The following is an 18568-nucleotide window of genomic DNA, read 5'->3' as shown; positions in this document are numbered from 1 at the left end:
GGGGTGGGTCGATGGGGGGGGGCGGAACTACATTGTCGTCGTGAGCCTCAGGACAGGTCTTTGTTTTCCATCTGTTTTGCTTTGGGTGATCCCCAAGTGAAAAATAACTCCTGCCAGAGGAAACGGCAGTACAAGCAACACACGAGGAGGAATTTGTTGTGTGGAAAGTTTTATGATTTATATAAAAATGTCACTTGCTTTCCGCACAGCGGTTGTTTTTGGTGACACGGAAAAAATAATTTTATGTGCCTGATGTTCGAGGAATTGAGCATTTTCCAAGTCCTATGTTTTGATACCATAGTATGTAATTGTGTTAGCTTGTTCGGCAACTCGTATTCGTGCATCTTTAAACGGTGATTTCGCGACACTACTATAGAAATTTTCGATTTCGTAATGGTGCGAAAACCAATGAAACCTACGAATTCTTTCGCTAGTATGTAGTGAAAAGCAGCAACAAAGAATTTAGAAGATCCCCTTGAATCCGGCAACCAAGGATTCCAGCAGTTCAAGAAACTATGAATTCAGGATATCCAGGAAGATGGAGTCTATAAATCCAGAAAAGTACTATTCAAATTCCACGAATCCAAAAATCAAGGACAAGTACACATAAACCAAGAACCTATAAGGAATCCATAAACTCAGCAATGAAAAACTGATAGTATCAAGCAAAACAGTAAATTAACAATCGCAGAAACCAAATTCAAAAACTTGGAATTCCATGAATGAAAAAATCATGAATCAGTGTATGGAACCAGGCATGATTTCGAGATGTAGTCTGATTTTTGGATCCTATAGTTTATGGAATTCTATATTTTTGATTCCGAGATGTCTATGATTTTTAGGTTCATAGGGTCGTGAATTTCTATTTTCCAGGATTCCTGCATTTAAAGATTCCATTAGTTTTGAACAGCTGTATTTCACCACACCTAGCTCTATAAGATACTCGAATATGTGGATGGATTAATGTATTTCAGGTTTACTAGATTTACGGATTCCTTGTTTTTTCTTTACATGGAAGTTTGGATCCCTATATGCTTGAAATTAAGGTTTCCAGGATTTCTGAGCATTCTTAGATTCCTGGATCTCTAGATTCTTGGATTTTTCGTTTCTCAACCGTTACAGAGTTATTGAAATTTTCCCGTGAAATTCAATGTTCTTAAATGCGTTTAGCTTAAAAAGTGTATTTTGTGTTTTAAAACTTTTGGTTTCCTCAGAAAGGTGAGAAAATTCCATGTAGAATGTTATATTTTTCAGTTAATTCGTTTAAGTAACCCTTTTCAGGATGAAGTAGTCAAAAGTTTTTAAGTGTTTTTGGTGAGGTTGTTATTAATTTTCTCAAATAATGAATTATGAACATAACAATATCTATTATCTAAAAGTTTAGTTTCGAAACAATCCATAATTTGTTCTTCAACATCGTATTTCTATCTCTTCTCTTTACTTTGAAATTTCATTGTTGAACTTTTTCTGTAGTGGACATGTAAATGCTTAAAAGTCTCTAGACTAAAAAAATGTTCTCAAGGTTTCATTAGAAAGCTTATCTCTTTTTATGTAGCCGATGTACGAGATGCAATATTTCAATATCATTAATTTTGTTATTTAATGTTTGTTATTTACTTTTATAAGAATATGTGCGAAAATGAAAACCGCGTAAATTTCAAAATCCGCGTAAAAAATGCGCGCAAAAAACCTGAATGTACTAAATTAACTTTAAAACTTTCTTAGTAGTGGAAACAAAAAGAGTAATATTATGAACGTGTCCGCTGGAAAACATACATAGAAAGAATGACTGGAACGGTGAGAATGAAGAAACGGTGTAAATTCACCTTTTTATTAGAAACACTGAGAAAAGATATGTCCTCAAGCAGGAATCGAACCTGCGATCTCCCAGTCTCTAGTTGGGTGCGTTAACCATTCCGCCATCGAGGAACTGTGATGATGTCATCACATATTCCCAACAGCATCGTGATCACCGCCACAGTCTCCAATACCTCCTAATTGACCTATCGACTAAGGGGGCAAACAGTGATAATACAGTGAGAGACTGGGAGATCGCAGGTTCGATTCCTGTTTCAGGACATATCTTTTCTCAGTATTTCTAATAAAAAGATGAATTTTCAGCGTTTCTTTATTCTCACCGTTCCGGTCATTCTTTCTCTGTCTGTTTTCCAGTAGACACGTTCATAAAAATCCTTGAATAAAGGAAAAACAAAGACTCACGTCAAAACAAGGAATATAAAAAGAGTAAGATAGGTGACATATTTTTTAATCAGAGCTAGTATGAGAGAAAGTTCCAAGTTCAATAGCCCCAACACATAGATTTGAAATACCATACATAATTTTTGAGTGTAGGTATTTTAACACAAACAAGCTTTTGACAGAAACAATTCAATAACTTTGTAAAAATTGAGATTTAATGCTACCTATACAACGATTTTTTGCTCAAATATGATTGTCTAATGCCTCTCGAAAGTTTCTTAACCATAAACCCATTGGCGGCGCTAGGGGGGTGGCAAAATTGGTGGGCGGTATTTTATGCTCACCAAATTTCATTTTATTTATTAAAAAAGTGGTTAAAGTTCATTAATTGCGATAAAAGTCAAACGTGAGTGAATCGTTTGAATTTGGCGTCTGTTGAAAATGAAAGAGGTTGGGGATCGGACCGATGGATGTGACACAGTTCAAAACTATTTGTTGCTCAATTCCGAAGGATGTGTCAGAAACTCGTGTCTGTTCATTTTGCGCATGATTTACATGTAAATAAATACCGGCACAGGTTGAACTGAGATAAGTTTCTGAACGCACATGAAGTAGTGGGAGTATGTAAACTAATTTGTTGGGATTAGACCAGCAAGCACTATCGCACATGGTGTTGTATTTGGACAAAAGCCCAACACTCGTCCCATTTTCCCATTGGTCAATCATCAGTAAATCTGAAATTTGTATTCGTCAATTATATTTCATGGCTGATGTAGATCGAATGTATTTTAGCGACTTTGAAACCTATAAGCAAGGTATGAGTGAACATGTATGAAACGCACTTGATATTGTCCTCTGAACTCCCTTACTAGCGACAAATAATAAAATAATCATTAACGTTTGCTAGCGAATAAATAATTTAGGGAGTACCTTCTAGGTGGCGTTCGCAATGTGATTGACTGGAAGTGGCAGCAATCCAGTCTTCCCTCTTTTTGGAAATGGAACACAGCTCTAGCGAATCTCCTTTTCTGATCGGCTTACATGGCAGTTAATCATTGCCATCCGATTGCCTTCAGGACCTTAAGTAGATCTGGTGTTGGGAATCTGTCGTCAGCGTTGATCCTTGCGCTGCTCTCAACGTCTATTTATTCGTCATTTAATTGTTCGTCATAACTCAGCTTTCACCTATCGATCACTTCACACTGGTTCCTTAGAAAGTACCCATTAGCGAACCTGCACATGTCGGTTTATGGCCTTTGGACGAACGATTCACCGTCTCGTAGAACTCATCGCAGTTTAGCTGCTCCATCGCCCTGTTATCGCGATCTTACGGTAGGCGCTTTGTTCGTCAAAATACCAAGTCAGGACCTTTATGGCATCATCCTCCTCGACTATCCTCTGGCACTCAAAACCATGGTGGATCGTATGCAAGGGGTGAAAAAATATTCGTTCTAGCATTCCTCGGGAGTCTGCGAAGTTCTGTTACCGTCGGCCGTTTTAGTTCATAACGGTGTGCTGACTGATCGGATCGATCATCGATTTATACATTCCCTATCTGGCCATTCATGACGCCGATAATGAGCATTTCGTCTCGTCGCAAGCATTTGCCATAGTTACACTCCAGGAGCGCATGAAATGCATTTTTCTCGTTCTCGGGCCCATCGTGTGGGCAGTGCACGTTGATGATGCTGTAGTGTATTCTCATGATTCGCTACTATGGTCAGAATATGACGATGGCCTACAGATCAAATGTCAACAATGGACGCACTGTGTAACTCGTCAGATTAACAATTTTGCGCAGAGTGGGAAAATACCCGAGTATGTTCTATCAGTAATGATTGATATTTATTTGCTAATTTTGCATGTTTCAGCTTTTATGGACAATTCAAGATAAGTGCAGGAAATTTGTGTATGTGCGCACAAATCTTGGAGTTTAATTTGACTCCAATTCTTGGTGTGAAGAAGAGCTTCTGAATTTGCAGTTCAGCGATTTTTTGATATCGCGCTGAAGGCTGCCATCGAGAAAAATTTTGAATTCCAGCCCGCGAAAACATGCGTACGAATACGAATGTGTTAGAATAGGATCCCCGATAAAGGGAAGCTAACCGTTCAGAAGCCACTCACGTCCTCGGCTAACTATAATGGTCTCATGGCGGATCAGCAAAAGGAGCCTTACCAATCACCAAAGAGAGCGAAGCAGGTGTCTACTTAATCATTCATAGAGTATCTGGACTCACCGATTGGTAGCCCTATCAGTAGGGAGGTTCCAATAGAATAACCTTGTTCACCTTTCTAGCTAATCGTTGATGACCGAACGAAACAACCAAAAGAGAACGCGGTCGCTGCCTTGTGATTCCGAATGGTCGAAGAAACAAAAAACCCACCTTTCCGCTTAGTCGTAGCAGCAGTACGACAAAACGGCGCATAGTGGCACGACTTAGAACAAAAGGTGGACTAAAGTCCAAACTTTTCCGTATCGGTTCATATAGGACGTTTTTATGTAATTTTGGTACGCTGAATTCGTTTTAGATATTAAAACATTTCAAAAATGAACATTTACTATTCATTAGGGTGTCTCAAAAATATTTTTTTTCTAAATCGTTCTTAAAATTTGTGTATATTAATTTTCGTGTGCTAAATCGTTTTCGATATTAACATTTGCAAAAAAAAAATCATTACACATTAGAGTGGCTCAAAAATAATTATTTTGTTGTGAAGGTTCAAATTTTTTTTAAATACATTTTTGTGCGTTGAATTCCTATGTTATAGAAAATAGAAATTAACTTTACTACTTATTAGAGTGGCTCAAAAGTAAATATTTTGTCTTTTATAAAGATTTCTTTCAATTGTAATTTTGAAATTTATTTTCCGTATTGAAACAAATTGATTGACATCTCATTATGGGGCTTTAGAAATGACTATATTATTTTAAGGATCAAATAAGATGTGATTGTCTAATTTTAGAACGTTTAATTAATTAGTATTGGTATGAAAACTACATTTTTTTCATTTTCAAAACAAACATTTTGAGCGTCTTAGTGGAATATTTATTTACATTCACTAATTAACAAGATGGTTAACGATTTTGTTTTCGCAGGTGTGTTTTAAGTTGCTTAGATTGCTTATTTCATACCTTAAATTAAAATAAATCCAAAATCCTTTTTTTCGCGAATATGGTTCATTTAAAAATGGTCTTATTTTATTTGGATAATATCGCATACCCTTAAACTATATCAGTGCTATGCAAACTGGGAAAAAATAGTCTCACCAAATGACTAGAACTCAACTGTGTTCAACTTGACAGTTATTGCGTAAGTTAGCAAAAATAGTTCATGAAACATTTTATGACACATTTGAGATGGTTGAAAATATTTACTGAATTTTAAACATTCTTAATTCCTTTACCACTTATAAACCATACTTCCCACTTCCTTACTCTTGATCACTAGTAAAACCCTTGTAGATCATGCTCTAAATGTTATTTGAAAGTTGTGCATAAATTAGTGTCATTATTCTAGTCATAAAGTGAATATTCAAATTAAATATCAGAAATAACCATGCGTCTCCATTCCCAGTTTTTTCAAATTTTGACTGCTTATCGCAAGTTTTCGAAAAACTAGCATAGTCTCATTTTAAAGAGAAAATGAAAATCTTTCAAATGAGCATAGTGTGATCGCGGGCATTCACGGGCGTCGTTGTTGTTATCGCTTTAGAAGTTCGAATTCGATAAAAATTCATGACAAACAGTTATCTAAACACTAACTAAACCCACTAGTGACTTATTTTTGGCGATTTTACGATGTAATTTTATCACACGTATAATTTTGGTTAAGTGATGCAATTCATGAAATCAACCGTTTGTTTGAAAAATGAGAATAACCGTATATAGTTCCTATGGTCAAATAATGCAAAAAACACTTGAGTTATGCCCTTCAAAAAGCTGTCAAAAACTCATTTTGCATTCAAATCACCTAAAATCTCGTGAAAATGTCTCTGATGGCTCAGCTGATACGAGAAAAATACTAGTGAGAATATCGCATAACCTTCATACATGGACTTAAGTCCGGGCTCGTCCCACTGTGCGGCGTAGTGTGCAGCAGTTCACTTTTTGCTAGTTTGTTTACAAAAATTCCAAAACTCGGATAGGGTCATCTTGGTCGCCCTGTCACCTAGGGTCTTTGAAAGCACACTGGAATTGTTATGTGTTTAAATTTGATTCATCTCAAAATTTTGCAAAAATGTTAGTTTTTTTTTATTTTTGTACAATTTTAAATTTAATTAATTTTTTATTTATGTTTTATGCTTTTATTTTATACTTATGGTAGTTGTAGCTAATAGCCTATATTTTAAAAAAAGAGTGTAGCCGTAACTGCAAATCAAGTGAAAAAAGGCCTCTCCTTGTCTAAACTAAATATTTTAGACACTCATTATTAGGCAATCATCGCGGATCGATCAAGTGAACCACGTCGTAACATCACTTTGCACGCGGCAATTAATGCGCATTTCTACCGCCAGGACTGATTTGATTCGAAATACGTTTTACTTTGTTGATTCCGAGTTGATAAAAAAAGCTAAGAAAATGCCACACTTTTATTTCGTTCCATGGTGGGGTCTACTTGGTAAATTTTTCGTATATTTTCTTAAGATATTTCAATTCAGTACAAATTCTAATAAATCTTTTTCGGGTTACTTTAACAATTTGTGAGATGGATCGGTTAGCCGAAAACATGTAAATAATGCCAATTTCAAATTTAGTTTTTCAATAACCACTCTGAGTAAAAGGGTGACTTCTACCTGTAGCGATGCATGAAAGATACAATTTGAAATTTGTATTATGTGTGAACTAGTAATAAATAAAGAACGACTTTTTTTTTAATTTAAAAAATATGTTAGGAAGACATTTTCTACTATCTTTATCAAATCCAGGTTAAATGGTCGAAAGCAATTTGGCGGAATGCCAATTGTCATTTCAACCGAATAGACCATTTAACCGAACGTCGTTCTGCTGAGCCATTTAGCCGAATGCTAATTGGGCGGACGCAATTTAATCGAATGTCAAACAATTGGTTATTTTGAATACGTTGAATCGTTTCAATGAATATAACTGAACAGTAAACAAAAATCTTCCTAAAATAAGATATTTAATAATCAGTTCTCTGACCTATTATGAACAGTTCACATTGTAAGAAAGAAAGATATAGGGTGAAGTGTCTATTTTCACCGTACTAAGGAGGGCGCCTCACCGGTTCCTTAATTACTCGGCCTACAAACAATGGAATGCGTACAAATTGGCATCAATAAATTTGCTTTGTTGTTAACTACCAAGATAATAACATACATGCGCTGAAAACAGTGAAATTCTCGTCTTTGAGCGCAACGAAAACACGAATCGAGTGCCCCTATTGTTGCGCTGCCATTTGACTCAATGCGTTAAACAAAGATGGCAACCACTGCTCTAACCAACGGCTTCAAATGGGTAGCGTGATAATAGATATATAGCGATAATGGGCTCATCACCTCATTTGGAAACAAAATAGAAATGCACTTTTTGGTGAGATATACTGTTATGATTATCCGACAGTCATTTTTGAATGGCAACGAAATAAATTATTTCCAAACAATTCCGATATATGTTAATGGTTAACGATATAACAAATCGAAATATGCCGTTGAACCATGCTAAAAGTCTTAAATGAAGATATTGTCACGACTTATACTAAAAATGAATAGTATACTATTACATTACAGAAAGTAAGAAAGTAGCTTAAACTACTTTAAGCTCCTTTAAAACTTTGCTAGTAACTTTGAAATCATTTTTTCGAGCCGAAAAAATTAACAGACCAAAATATTCCAAAGCTACAGTCCAGTCCCCGGTAAATCTAATAAAAACACAAATATATCGTGAAATAAATTTGTTATATGTTAAAAGTACGACCTAGGATACATGCATACATCTAGGACTTATGGAACATATTTTTGTATCAAACCGTTTCACAGTATTTTTTTTGCTCAAACCATGCGATCAGGGCCGGTGGATAGCGTGGGTAGTATGGGTAGTACTACCCACTCGAAAATAACCGAGTGGGTAACTACCCACTCGAATTTTCGGACATTTTCATAAATTTGAATTCTGCCACGTATGTATCTCGAGCACATACTTGAAAATATCGATGCACAACAACTTCATTTACAGAAACACACTGGAAGTGATTTAATGTAAATGTAATGCAAGCGTGTGTATTGCGAAAATGAGACAAATCCCAATTCTATTACCCTCACCCTATGCTTACTACCCACTCGTGCTAAAAGTGTAACTTCGGCACTGGCAAAGTGTACAACAATCATGTCCTCTGAATGTTATTGAAATGATACATTATACTATACAAAAATTTTGATCTATTCGCTTCACCCAAATTTCTAAAATAAATTCGCAAAAAGTGTTTTTTTTTGAAGAAAAAACCTTACCCCCCGTTAAGGGAAATGCATACTAAATAATCAGAAAGGGTTATGAGGCTATGTTTATGGACTAAAGGAGAATATTTTAACAGCTTCGGTATATTAAAAAGAAAGAAAAAAAATATGTCGCGATTTTGTCAAAGTCCCCATTTTCTCAAGCTAAAATTCACCAAGAGATTGTAAATAAAGGGTCTTCGTTATGCTACATTCCGTAGCGGAACTTGACCTTCTTGTTCGACATACTTCCCAATCGATTCTTCGTATACATGACTAGTGTTGCAATACTACTCATCTTTCATGTTTAGGATTTGAACATACAACGATATGATATGATATGAATAGATAACACAATCTGAATATAGAACACAATACTTATGCGTATTTTTATTCATTGAAGATTTTTGAAAATATTGATCGTTCATTTTTCATCGTTACTGCCACTACTCTCAAAATCAAAATAATTATTTTCATTGGCTGTCTTCTGGTAACCGGAAGTTGCCATCTAGGATTTCAAAGTGGCGTTAATCATCAATTTCCGATGTTTACTAACCACCACCTCTCATGGTTTTCACTGTTCTATAGTAACTGGAAGTCGCCATCGTGGCTCTTATTGTGATGTCAATTAATATTTTCCGTTCGCTACTGACCTATACTGATCCAATATCTCACGTTTTCTAGGGCGTCGCAAAATTTAGTGAAGTTTCATAACCGACAGGACCGAATAAGACATATGCCGGTTATAAACCTATGTATTATTTTCTTAGCGCGAAAATAGTTCAATATTCTATACCATTCTTGCCCTGAAAATTTTGTCGAACCATTTTTGCGCTCATTAATATTTGACCCACTTTTGCATCAGATTATGATAAATAAACCTTATTTGATGTAACAGAATATTTAAACCCACTTAATCTTAACAAAATTAAAACCCACCTAGTTCCGCATAACAAAAATTTCATATCTTTGGTTTAGAGCAAAAGGAGAAGCTATTTGTTGCGGATTATTTAAAAAATTTCCGCACAATTTGAGATAAACACTGCTTCCAGAAATTCATAAATCCAACAATCTAGTAAAATATAGATCCCAGAATCCAGACAAAATTCTGAGATCCAGAAACTCGGAATATGAGAATTCAGAGCACCAAAAATCCATTACTCCAAAAAAATCCGTCAGTTCAATAATCAAATCATTCGCTAATTTCAGATTCCAGAAATTCAAAAAAAGTTTTGAAATCAGGAATTCAGAAAATAAAGTACACTTACTATAAGAGTCTATAATACCAAATTCCAAAAATCCAGGTATTTTTGAAACATATATTTTTTCCCGAAGGAACCAATTTGCGTATGAGGGCACAAAACTTAACTTAGAACAGTTGGATTTGCATGTTTTGTGTTCCACTCTTCAGTAACTGACATCAACTTACTGACGAGTGAGACACGAAACATTCAAATTCAACTTTTCCAGATATTTTTGCTTTTTTTTTTTGTAATAACAAATGATCTATTTTCCAAGCAAAATTCCAACTCAACCACCAAAATTCTCCCCGTGCTCCTTATTATCTGCTCGTATTCGAGTCCCGGTCTGATTGTACTAGATCGCGATAACAGCCATAATAAAGCCCACATTAGCGCAAATGTTTACGACTTCTCCCACCGCTCTCTGCTGCTGTCTTCCGAATATGCCGCACACTATTCTCACGCATCGTACAGAGGCGGAGGCGTAGTCGTCGTCGTCGTCGTCGTCGTCGCAAATCAGAACTCGAGCCGTCGAAAGCAAACTATATTTCCTATGTCAGACCCAACGTGAAACTGGGAACGAGGCTCTGGGGGAGGGAGGGTTCGAATCCGGTAGTAAAAAATTGCACCCCAAAGTGGTTTGTTGGATTGTTTGGCGAAAAAGGCCTTTCGAATTTGGGTGGTTTATTGCTAATGCGTGGTCGTCGGGTTTAGGGATTAATGATTGGATGTTTGCTGGGCGGCCCTTCCACCGTCCCCGGAACGGAAATACAGTCCGGAAGTCGGTCCCTGACTGTGTGACTTTGTATGATAAATGTAATTCGTTATTACTATGATTTCGGGTTTGAATTTGACTTTTCCAGGGTCGGAGATAAGTTTTATGGCGTCAAATTTGTTTCTTGCGATGGATTTCTCGAATGAATGATTATGCTCCCTGTGAATTTATGACCTACAGTTTCGGCAAGTGGGTTTTGTGAGGCGGAATCCATTATCCAATTATATGTGTCACTCGATAAAGACTACCGAGTTTATCAAACGCCATGCAGAGATTATTTTCTTATTAAAGTTTGACGAAAGTTTTCCAACCCAGTGTTCATATATTGAAATGGCACTCATCTTGGGGGAAAACATCTTAATTTAACTTTCGCGTTGGAAAATTGTGAAATGAGACTGGAAAGCAGTTTAGCTTATTAAATATTCATACCAATATTTTTGCATACTTTGGATCTCGCAACACGGCAGAATGGGATCATGTCTGAGGCCAAGCATGTAACATTATCAAACCCTTTTCATGCACACAAAAAGTGAGCACAAAATGAGCATAAAATGTGTAAACATTTAACATTATGACTTTTTCCCCTGGAAAATGAAATTCTGCTCAAAGGCAGCTTTTCACCGGCTTGTTTCGTAAATATTAGCACACTCCTCCCCCTGCTAATGTATAATTTTAGAATGTGTTCATTTGGTAACGTTACTTACGATGTGTTATTATAAGCAGGTTTGGTTAGGAGGAAATGAAGTGCATGTTACATAGTCTTGTTTGGCTTGTGTTGAAGTAATAGAAGGACTTTTAAATGAAACCGCTAAAGGCATTTCGGATTCATTTGTAAAGCTGAATATGACCTTCACACTGAAAAAACAAGCTGTGGCGTTTAAAATCAGTATCCACTCAAGTGGAAACAATTATTGGATGAACTTTGTCGGTGACCGAAACACATTGTAGATTATGTAATTGGTGTCTGCACTAGTCATTGGTTTTCTCTTAGGTCTACACTTTGAACCATATAAAAGCCACTGTCCTGCTAGTAGAAGGTATCATTCGCTTGCGATCATCTCTCCGGTTAAGTGTGCAGTTCAATCCAACGGTAGCATCCAATATGAAGGTAACGAAGTGCAACCATTCGATCATCAATCATATCAACAACGTAATTGCTTTTAACCTAACTTCTTAAACAGGCGTTCGTAGTACTCTCCATGGCTCTGGCCATTGCCTCCTGTGCGGCAGTTGACGATTCCAGCAAAAAGGAAAAACGTGGTCTCTGGGAGCTGAGCAACGACCACGATGATTTTGGACACGATCACTATGATCACTACGACCACAAAACCGTAACCAAGACCATCACCAAAAACGTCCACGTCCCATATCCGGTTGAGGTTGAGAAACATGTTCCGGTTCCGGTGAAGGTCCCATACCCAGTTCATGTTGAGAAAAAGGTTCCAGTTTATGTAGAGAAGAATGTGCCAGTCTACGTTGAGAAGAAGGTTCCAGTCCACGTTGATCGTCCAGTCCCATACCCAGTAGAGGTCAAGGTTCCAGTCGTCCAGAAGGAATACGTTGAAGTGCCAAAGCCGTACGCAGTTCATGTTGAGAAACCCGTCCCAGTGTACATTAACAAGCCGGTGTACGTCGAGAAGCCTGTTCCAGTGACCGTTCACGTCAAGGAGCACAAGAAACATTGGGGCTTGTTTTAAGTGATTAAACAGTCAAAGTGAATAAATCGGAATTTTTGAAAATGTTGAAACTGTTTAGTCTTGGAACATTGGAAAAAATGCAAACTGTCGGTTAAAAATCCTGTTTGAATCCACTTGGTGGTGCAATTGTACCTTTCTCATTTCTTCTATATATCCACGACTGGTTATGTTCGATTTAATTGTGGGAATGTCTATTACATTCTTAGTACAGGGCAAGGTTGTATAATTTTCATTCGCCTGAATGCGAACTGAACTGATCTGCCGAATGGCCTCAGGTGCTAGATTTATCGGAAGGCAATACTTGAAAGAACCATAGCACAGATTGAAAACGAGAGCCGAAAACAAGCTCGAGGGAGTGAGAGCTTCGGGAGAGAGTATAAACAAACTCATAGCATAGGTTCTTTCATATGCCATTCTCCTCAATACATTTTCGTTTAGGCTGTAAGGCAACACTCGCACGAATTTTCGGAGTCTAGAATCATGAGAATGAAATTCGATAAAATTGAGTGAATCGCATTCGCATGAATGCCGTTCTTGAGCGCCATTTCGATGCCGGTGCTGCTGCTATTCTTGTGCGTGTTGGTTGTAGATCCTAATTGATACGGAATACTGCTAGTGGCTGGTGCCTATAATGTGTTCTGCCTCCGTTCCCTGAGTAGGAAGGAACTGATTTTGATGGGCGGCTGCTGTCTCCGGGAATTGAAATACTGCGTGCAAAATTACCCGATATACTAAATGAAAGCGCGCACTTCTGTCGTGAAATGGAGCGCAGTGTTCAAGGCATACCAATAACATAAATCATAAATTAATTTGGTGGAAAAAAACATCGCGTGGAGATCAGTGGCTTGTACATTAAGGAGTTACACCACTGCATAAAAAGAGGTATATTTCGGGAATTTTTCGTGGCGTAATAAATAGATGAATTGAGATCTTGTTAAATGGGATTTTGCTAAATGGGATGGAAGTAATTTCATCATAAGTTTTCAGTACACTCGAAGTGTACATAAGAGACGTTACAGCAGAATTGAATATTTAAATATTTAAATATTTAAATATTTATATATTGCTTTCGTCTTCCATTTTTTGGGATATCATCACATACAAAACATACAAAAGCATACAAAGTATATATACTTCCCATCAACAATGTCTATCTAGAAAAGCGTCTCGTGTGGAACACAAAAAAGCCAAAACGACAATTGGGTAATCTAAATTTTGTTTCTCGCGAAAACTTGATTTTTCTGCGGTAGTATTTTTTTGCAAAGTTGTTCTGTAAAAAAAAGTCTTTCAATATACCCAGTACCTCTCTTCTATATAGAATCTTATTTCTAGTCTTAAGATAGCTGTAAATTATTTAACCTTCTGGAAGTCGCGCTAGTGCACTGAGTGCACGCTGCATTGAAAATCTAACGAAATCGTCTTAGAGCAATTGCAGATGCTCTTTCAGTGAGCCATTTGCGCTACTTCCGGAGGGTTAATAATTCAAATATTTGTTATGCAATCACTTCATCGTCAAAATTCATTCCAATTAGGTATAAGTCGAGCAAAATTTCATTAACTTTAGGAAATTACAATGATTTTAGATTTTAGTTTACTACAAGAGGCTCGTAATTTTCGGACCATGTTTCGATCGTAGTGGCTGATGGAATTCGCCATATTGAAGCCGGCAATTTGAATTTCACCCAGATACTGGTTTTTACGAAGTCTGAACGTATTTAATCAGCAAAACCAAAAGATTTTTTAAACTATTTTACAATAAAATCAAACTTTTCTTTATTTTCTTCCAAAAGGAAAAGTACCTCCCCTTAAAAGTGAATCTTTGTAGCATAGTTGGTAAATCGATTGCCATGTACGCAGCGCATCTGGGTTCGAGTCCCGACCCCGCACATAGGGTTAGAAATTTCTCATAAGAGATTTTTCTACCCCGAAGAGGCGAAGGGTTCTCTTTTTATTCTTTTCTTTTTTTCATAACAATTTGAATTATTCGGCAAAATTATAGTATATTTCCTATGTTTTCTAGAGATTTGTATTTTTTAGCGAAATACTTTTCAATAATCAATTTCAAATATCTCACTCAGGTGAATTTCTTTGTTTGCATATAATTTAAGTTTTAAACATTTTGTTTCTATCGTTCTATTTATTGTGTATTTTATAATTTTATACTAACAATCCAATCCATAAAATCTGATCTGATAAAATGACATGATGATTTTGCATAGGTAGTCCAGGGTTGAAGTAATTCGAACTTCTGATGTACTTTTGCGCTTAAGCGTTTAAACACAATAAAAGTAAGAGATCGAAAAAGCCGTATCAGCAAAAATGTGTGCAATTGATCAGGCTCCCCAGGAAAAAATAAGTGCAGCTAGTCGGTGAACACATTTCAGATCTATAGCTCATAACTCATAGGTCCGAATTAACAGAGGTCCCCCTAAGCCTTTCTCATTGACCGACTGGATATTATACCGTTCTCATTTGCACATCGATCTTTTGAATATGTTTGCTAGATGTATAACCCAACTTGTTACGAAAACAGCATAGTAATAAAATTCTCTTAATTCATTTTGATCGGATATGGGTATGAAAACTTGTAAATGTTAAACTTATGAAATACTCAGAACTGTGATTATATGTAACCTATTTGATCAGATAAAATGCCAGTTTAAATACAATTTACAATATTGCAAAATTATCCGGTTCATCAAAGTCAACACTTTCTAAAATATGGTTCTTCTACATTGTACAACCCGTATTGCAACGTAGAATTTGTACTAAACACTCATTTCAAACAGATTAATGCGTTATGTAACTATACAGTATATTATACATTAACACATTCAATTTCTGTTTCCGACTCTGCACTTGCAAGGATAGTTTGCATTAAACCTGTAGACTCGATTTCCGACCCTATCCTAAGCTGTGCCAAATATTTGATAAAGAAAAAAGTTTTGATGAACATTAGCAGTTTAAAATCACTATAGCATCGTGTAGTCATAAGTTTGCAGAGAACCGTATATATTTCCTTACCATATTGTTATAGAGTGAAAGATTGCGATAATTTCATTCCTGTCACCCATATCCCTTTTTGACTCTTCAAGCAATGGTTCGTGATTATGTTTAGTGGGTAATGCTTGATCAAATTTTAATGAGGGGATAAATGCAATCCGCTATGCCCAGTGCTATGGGCAGTAGACCTACTACAATGGGTGGTAGTAATATACACATCATTGGATGCGCGATAATTTCATTCCAAATACCTGTGCATCTGCACACGCTATGTATCTGGTAGACTTTTAATCCACTGACTCTTCATCCTACAGCCAAACGCAACACATATTCTTACAAAAAAAGATTCTCACGAGTGGCGAAAATCGCATTCGCATGAAAATGCTGCCTCCAGATTCAGAGAGCGTGGCATTCGAGAGAATTCTAAGCTAGATTGTGCCAGCCTTTACTCAACAACTCCACTCATCAGGCATTGTATTCATTGCATGAACAGAAAGCTGGGGATGAACAAACCATTATGAGATTCGACGTGTGCATCATCACAGCACAAAGCGAAACGGGTAAAAACCGACGTTCACTCAGAAATCAACAAGCTTGGTACAGGGTGATTCAACGTGAGGTTATATTTTAACAGGGCATTTTCTAATGGTTAATGGATGCTAACAGTAAACTGTCATGCTATTGTTGCTCAGTATTGTTTACCAAAATAGTTCAACTGTGTTATGAAAATAAGTGCTCTGTAAACAATATGTTTCTAGTGCGGTCGACCTAATCGACCAACTGAATCCACTATGCGCCATAAATTCGAAAAGTTCGAATCGAAGCTCACCTTATGAGATGATGAGCGACCAAATCGACCACATCAAAACACGCAGAAGAAAACATAGCGGCGGAGGCGATGATCACGAAGAATCTAATGGACGCCCTTGTCAACAGCTTGGCTTGTTGTATGCGTATTTATCGGCAGGTTCTCGGTTAAACATATACAAAATTCTGCTCGTACAAGAATTGAAGTCGGCCGACCTTCCTACGCGTCACCGATTCAGTCTTTGGACTATTGGAAATATTGAAAACGAACAATTGACTTCGACCATTATTCTGAGAAGTAACCTGAAGAGATGCAAGAACAAGCATTTTATCAATAAAAAAACAACGGTTTGGTGAGAACTATGGGCCGCACAGTGATGCCGCAATGGCAAAAACCCCCAGAAAAATTTGTTTGATCCATGTTTCATATTATTTTTCCCCAATTCTACAACACATCAGGGATTATAATTCCAATTTTCTTGAACATCGGATGAATTTTTATTAGACTATTGCCACTGCGCTTACAGTCGTAACGGGTTTGCTACATTGAGTAAGGTCGGTTCCGACAGCATGAAGTAACAAGTTACTTTACGCTTGTCCGGACATGCCGTGGACTCAGGTGATTCGCATTTCTAATGCCAAAAGACCCTGACTCCTACGGTAGCAGACAAAAAGTTAAGTCGCCGGTGAGCTCTAAGCTTGCATATATGATCCTTCCACGCTTTTCTAAACTTTCTCCCTTCCACTCCTTGCTCTCCCTTGAGTACTATGGCTCTAAATATTGAAAAAAAAAAAAATCGTACGTCTCCCAACCTTTGAACGGAACGGATCGTTATATTTCACAGTGGTGTTCGGTGTGTAAATTCAGTGATTCAAGGTCATCCTTTGTTCGTTCGTTAGCTGCCATTCTGCTGGTGCCGGCAGTAAATCCAGTACATTATTTTCGCTGGTGCGGAACAATCGACGTTGTTTGCAGATAAGTTTTGCTTTATTTTTTTTTCCTCGTTTGCTTTCTTTCCTTTTCCCTACTTTTACTCTACCTTGTAATCAAATAATAAGACACATTCCCGTTTATATAACGCTCTGCCCTCGTGCTTAAATGGCCGAGGGCGAAATACCATCTGATGTAATCATGGAAGTCCCTGATCCCCCTAATACTCGCATTGCTCCCCGTATAAAGCAGTACCCAGAAGGTTCCTCTGGGCCATGGGTGGTATATTTTCGGACCGGAGAGAAACCGGTTAATATATTAAAACTTTCTCGAGATCTGACTGCTAATTACCCGGCCGTAACTCAGATAACACGTGTTCGGGCAAACAAGATACGTGTTCTAGTGAGTGATCTCGGCCAGGCAAACGCGATTGCTTGCTGTGAGCGCTTTACGCGGGAATTTAAAGCGTACGTGCCTTGTGTGGCCTGTGAAATCGATGGGGTAGTGTCCGAACCGGGCCTGAAATGCGAAGAACTGTTGGAGCACGGGGTTGGCTGCTTTAAGGACCCCTCTCTTGAACAGATTAAGATCTTAGAATGCAAACAATTGTATACCGCAAACATCGAGGGAGGTAAGACTACCTACTCTCTATCACGCTCGATTCGGGTGACATTCGCCGGGTCCTCTCTTCCCAACTACATCCTCCTTGACAAGGTTCGCCTACCAGTTCGCCTGTTCGTACCGCGGGTCATGAACTGCAGCAATTGCAAGCAGTTGGGCCACACAGCCACATATTGTGGAAATAAGAAACGATGCGGCAAATGCGAAGGAGAGCATGAGGATGACTCTTGCGACAAAGAAACTGAAAAGTGTATTTGCTGCGGGGGCCCTTCACATGCTCTTAAATCATGTCCTGCGTACAAGCAGCGCGGGGATAAAATTAAGCGCTCCCTTAAGGAACGCTCAAGGCGTTCTTATGCAGAAATGCTAAAGAATGCTTCGCCATCTGTCCTGTCCGAAAATCCCTATGCTGGTTTGGCTAACGTTGAGCAAGAATCTGACGACCCACGAGAGGGAACATCTTTGGTTAACCCAGGGGAATCCAGGAAGAGGAGAAATCCAGCCTCCCCTACATTGCCTCGTAAGGGTGCCAAGGTGTCGTCCACTCAGAGTGCGCCAACTACAATCAATAAATCCAACGGAAGTGATGCACAAAAGCCGAAGCAATTTGCTCCAGGACTTGGAAATATTAATTCTAACAAGGAGTACCCACCACTTCCAGGGACACCAAAAACCCCAAGTTTCCCCTTTTTTCAAACAGATACTCAGTCCAGTAGCGGACTAATGAAATTTTCTGACATAGTGGACTTAATTTTCACAGCTTTCAATGTTACTGATCCTCTTAAAAGCCTTCTGATACGTTTTCTCCCTATAGTGCAAACATTTTTGAAGCAGTTGACTACTA

The 18568-nt window shown here is 37.7% G+C and overlaps 1 protein-coding gene across 1 annotated transcript; it reads left to right on the top strand.

The window, feature by feature from the left end:
* Positions 1–11725: 11725 nt before the first annotated feature.
* On the top strand, positions 11726–12362 carry LOC131685971 (mantle protein-like). The gene is made up of 2 exons (XM_058970019.1): positions 11726–11773; positions 11847–12362. Exons 1-2 carry the CDS (start codon positions 11768–11770, stop codon positions 12360–12362), a joined length of 522 nt encoding a protein of 173 aa, XP_058826002.1. The 5' UTR covers positions 11726–11767.
* Positions 12363–18568: the final 6206 nt, after the last annotated feature.

This window comes from Topomyia yanbarensis, chromosome 2 (genome assembly GCF_030247195.1).
Source record: "Topomyia yanbarensis strain Yona2022 chromosome 2, ASM3024719v1, whole genome shotgun sequence".
NCBI classification, from domain to species: Eukaryota; Metazoa; Arthropoda; class Insecta; order Diptera; family Culicidae; genus Topomyia; species Topomyia yanbarensis.
Note: the sequence above shows the minus strand (reverse complement) of the source record. Positions and strands in the feature narration are given on the sequence as shown.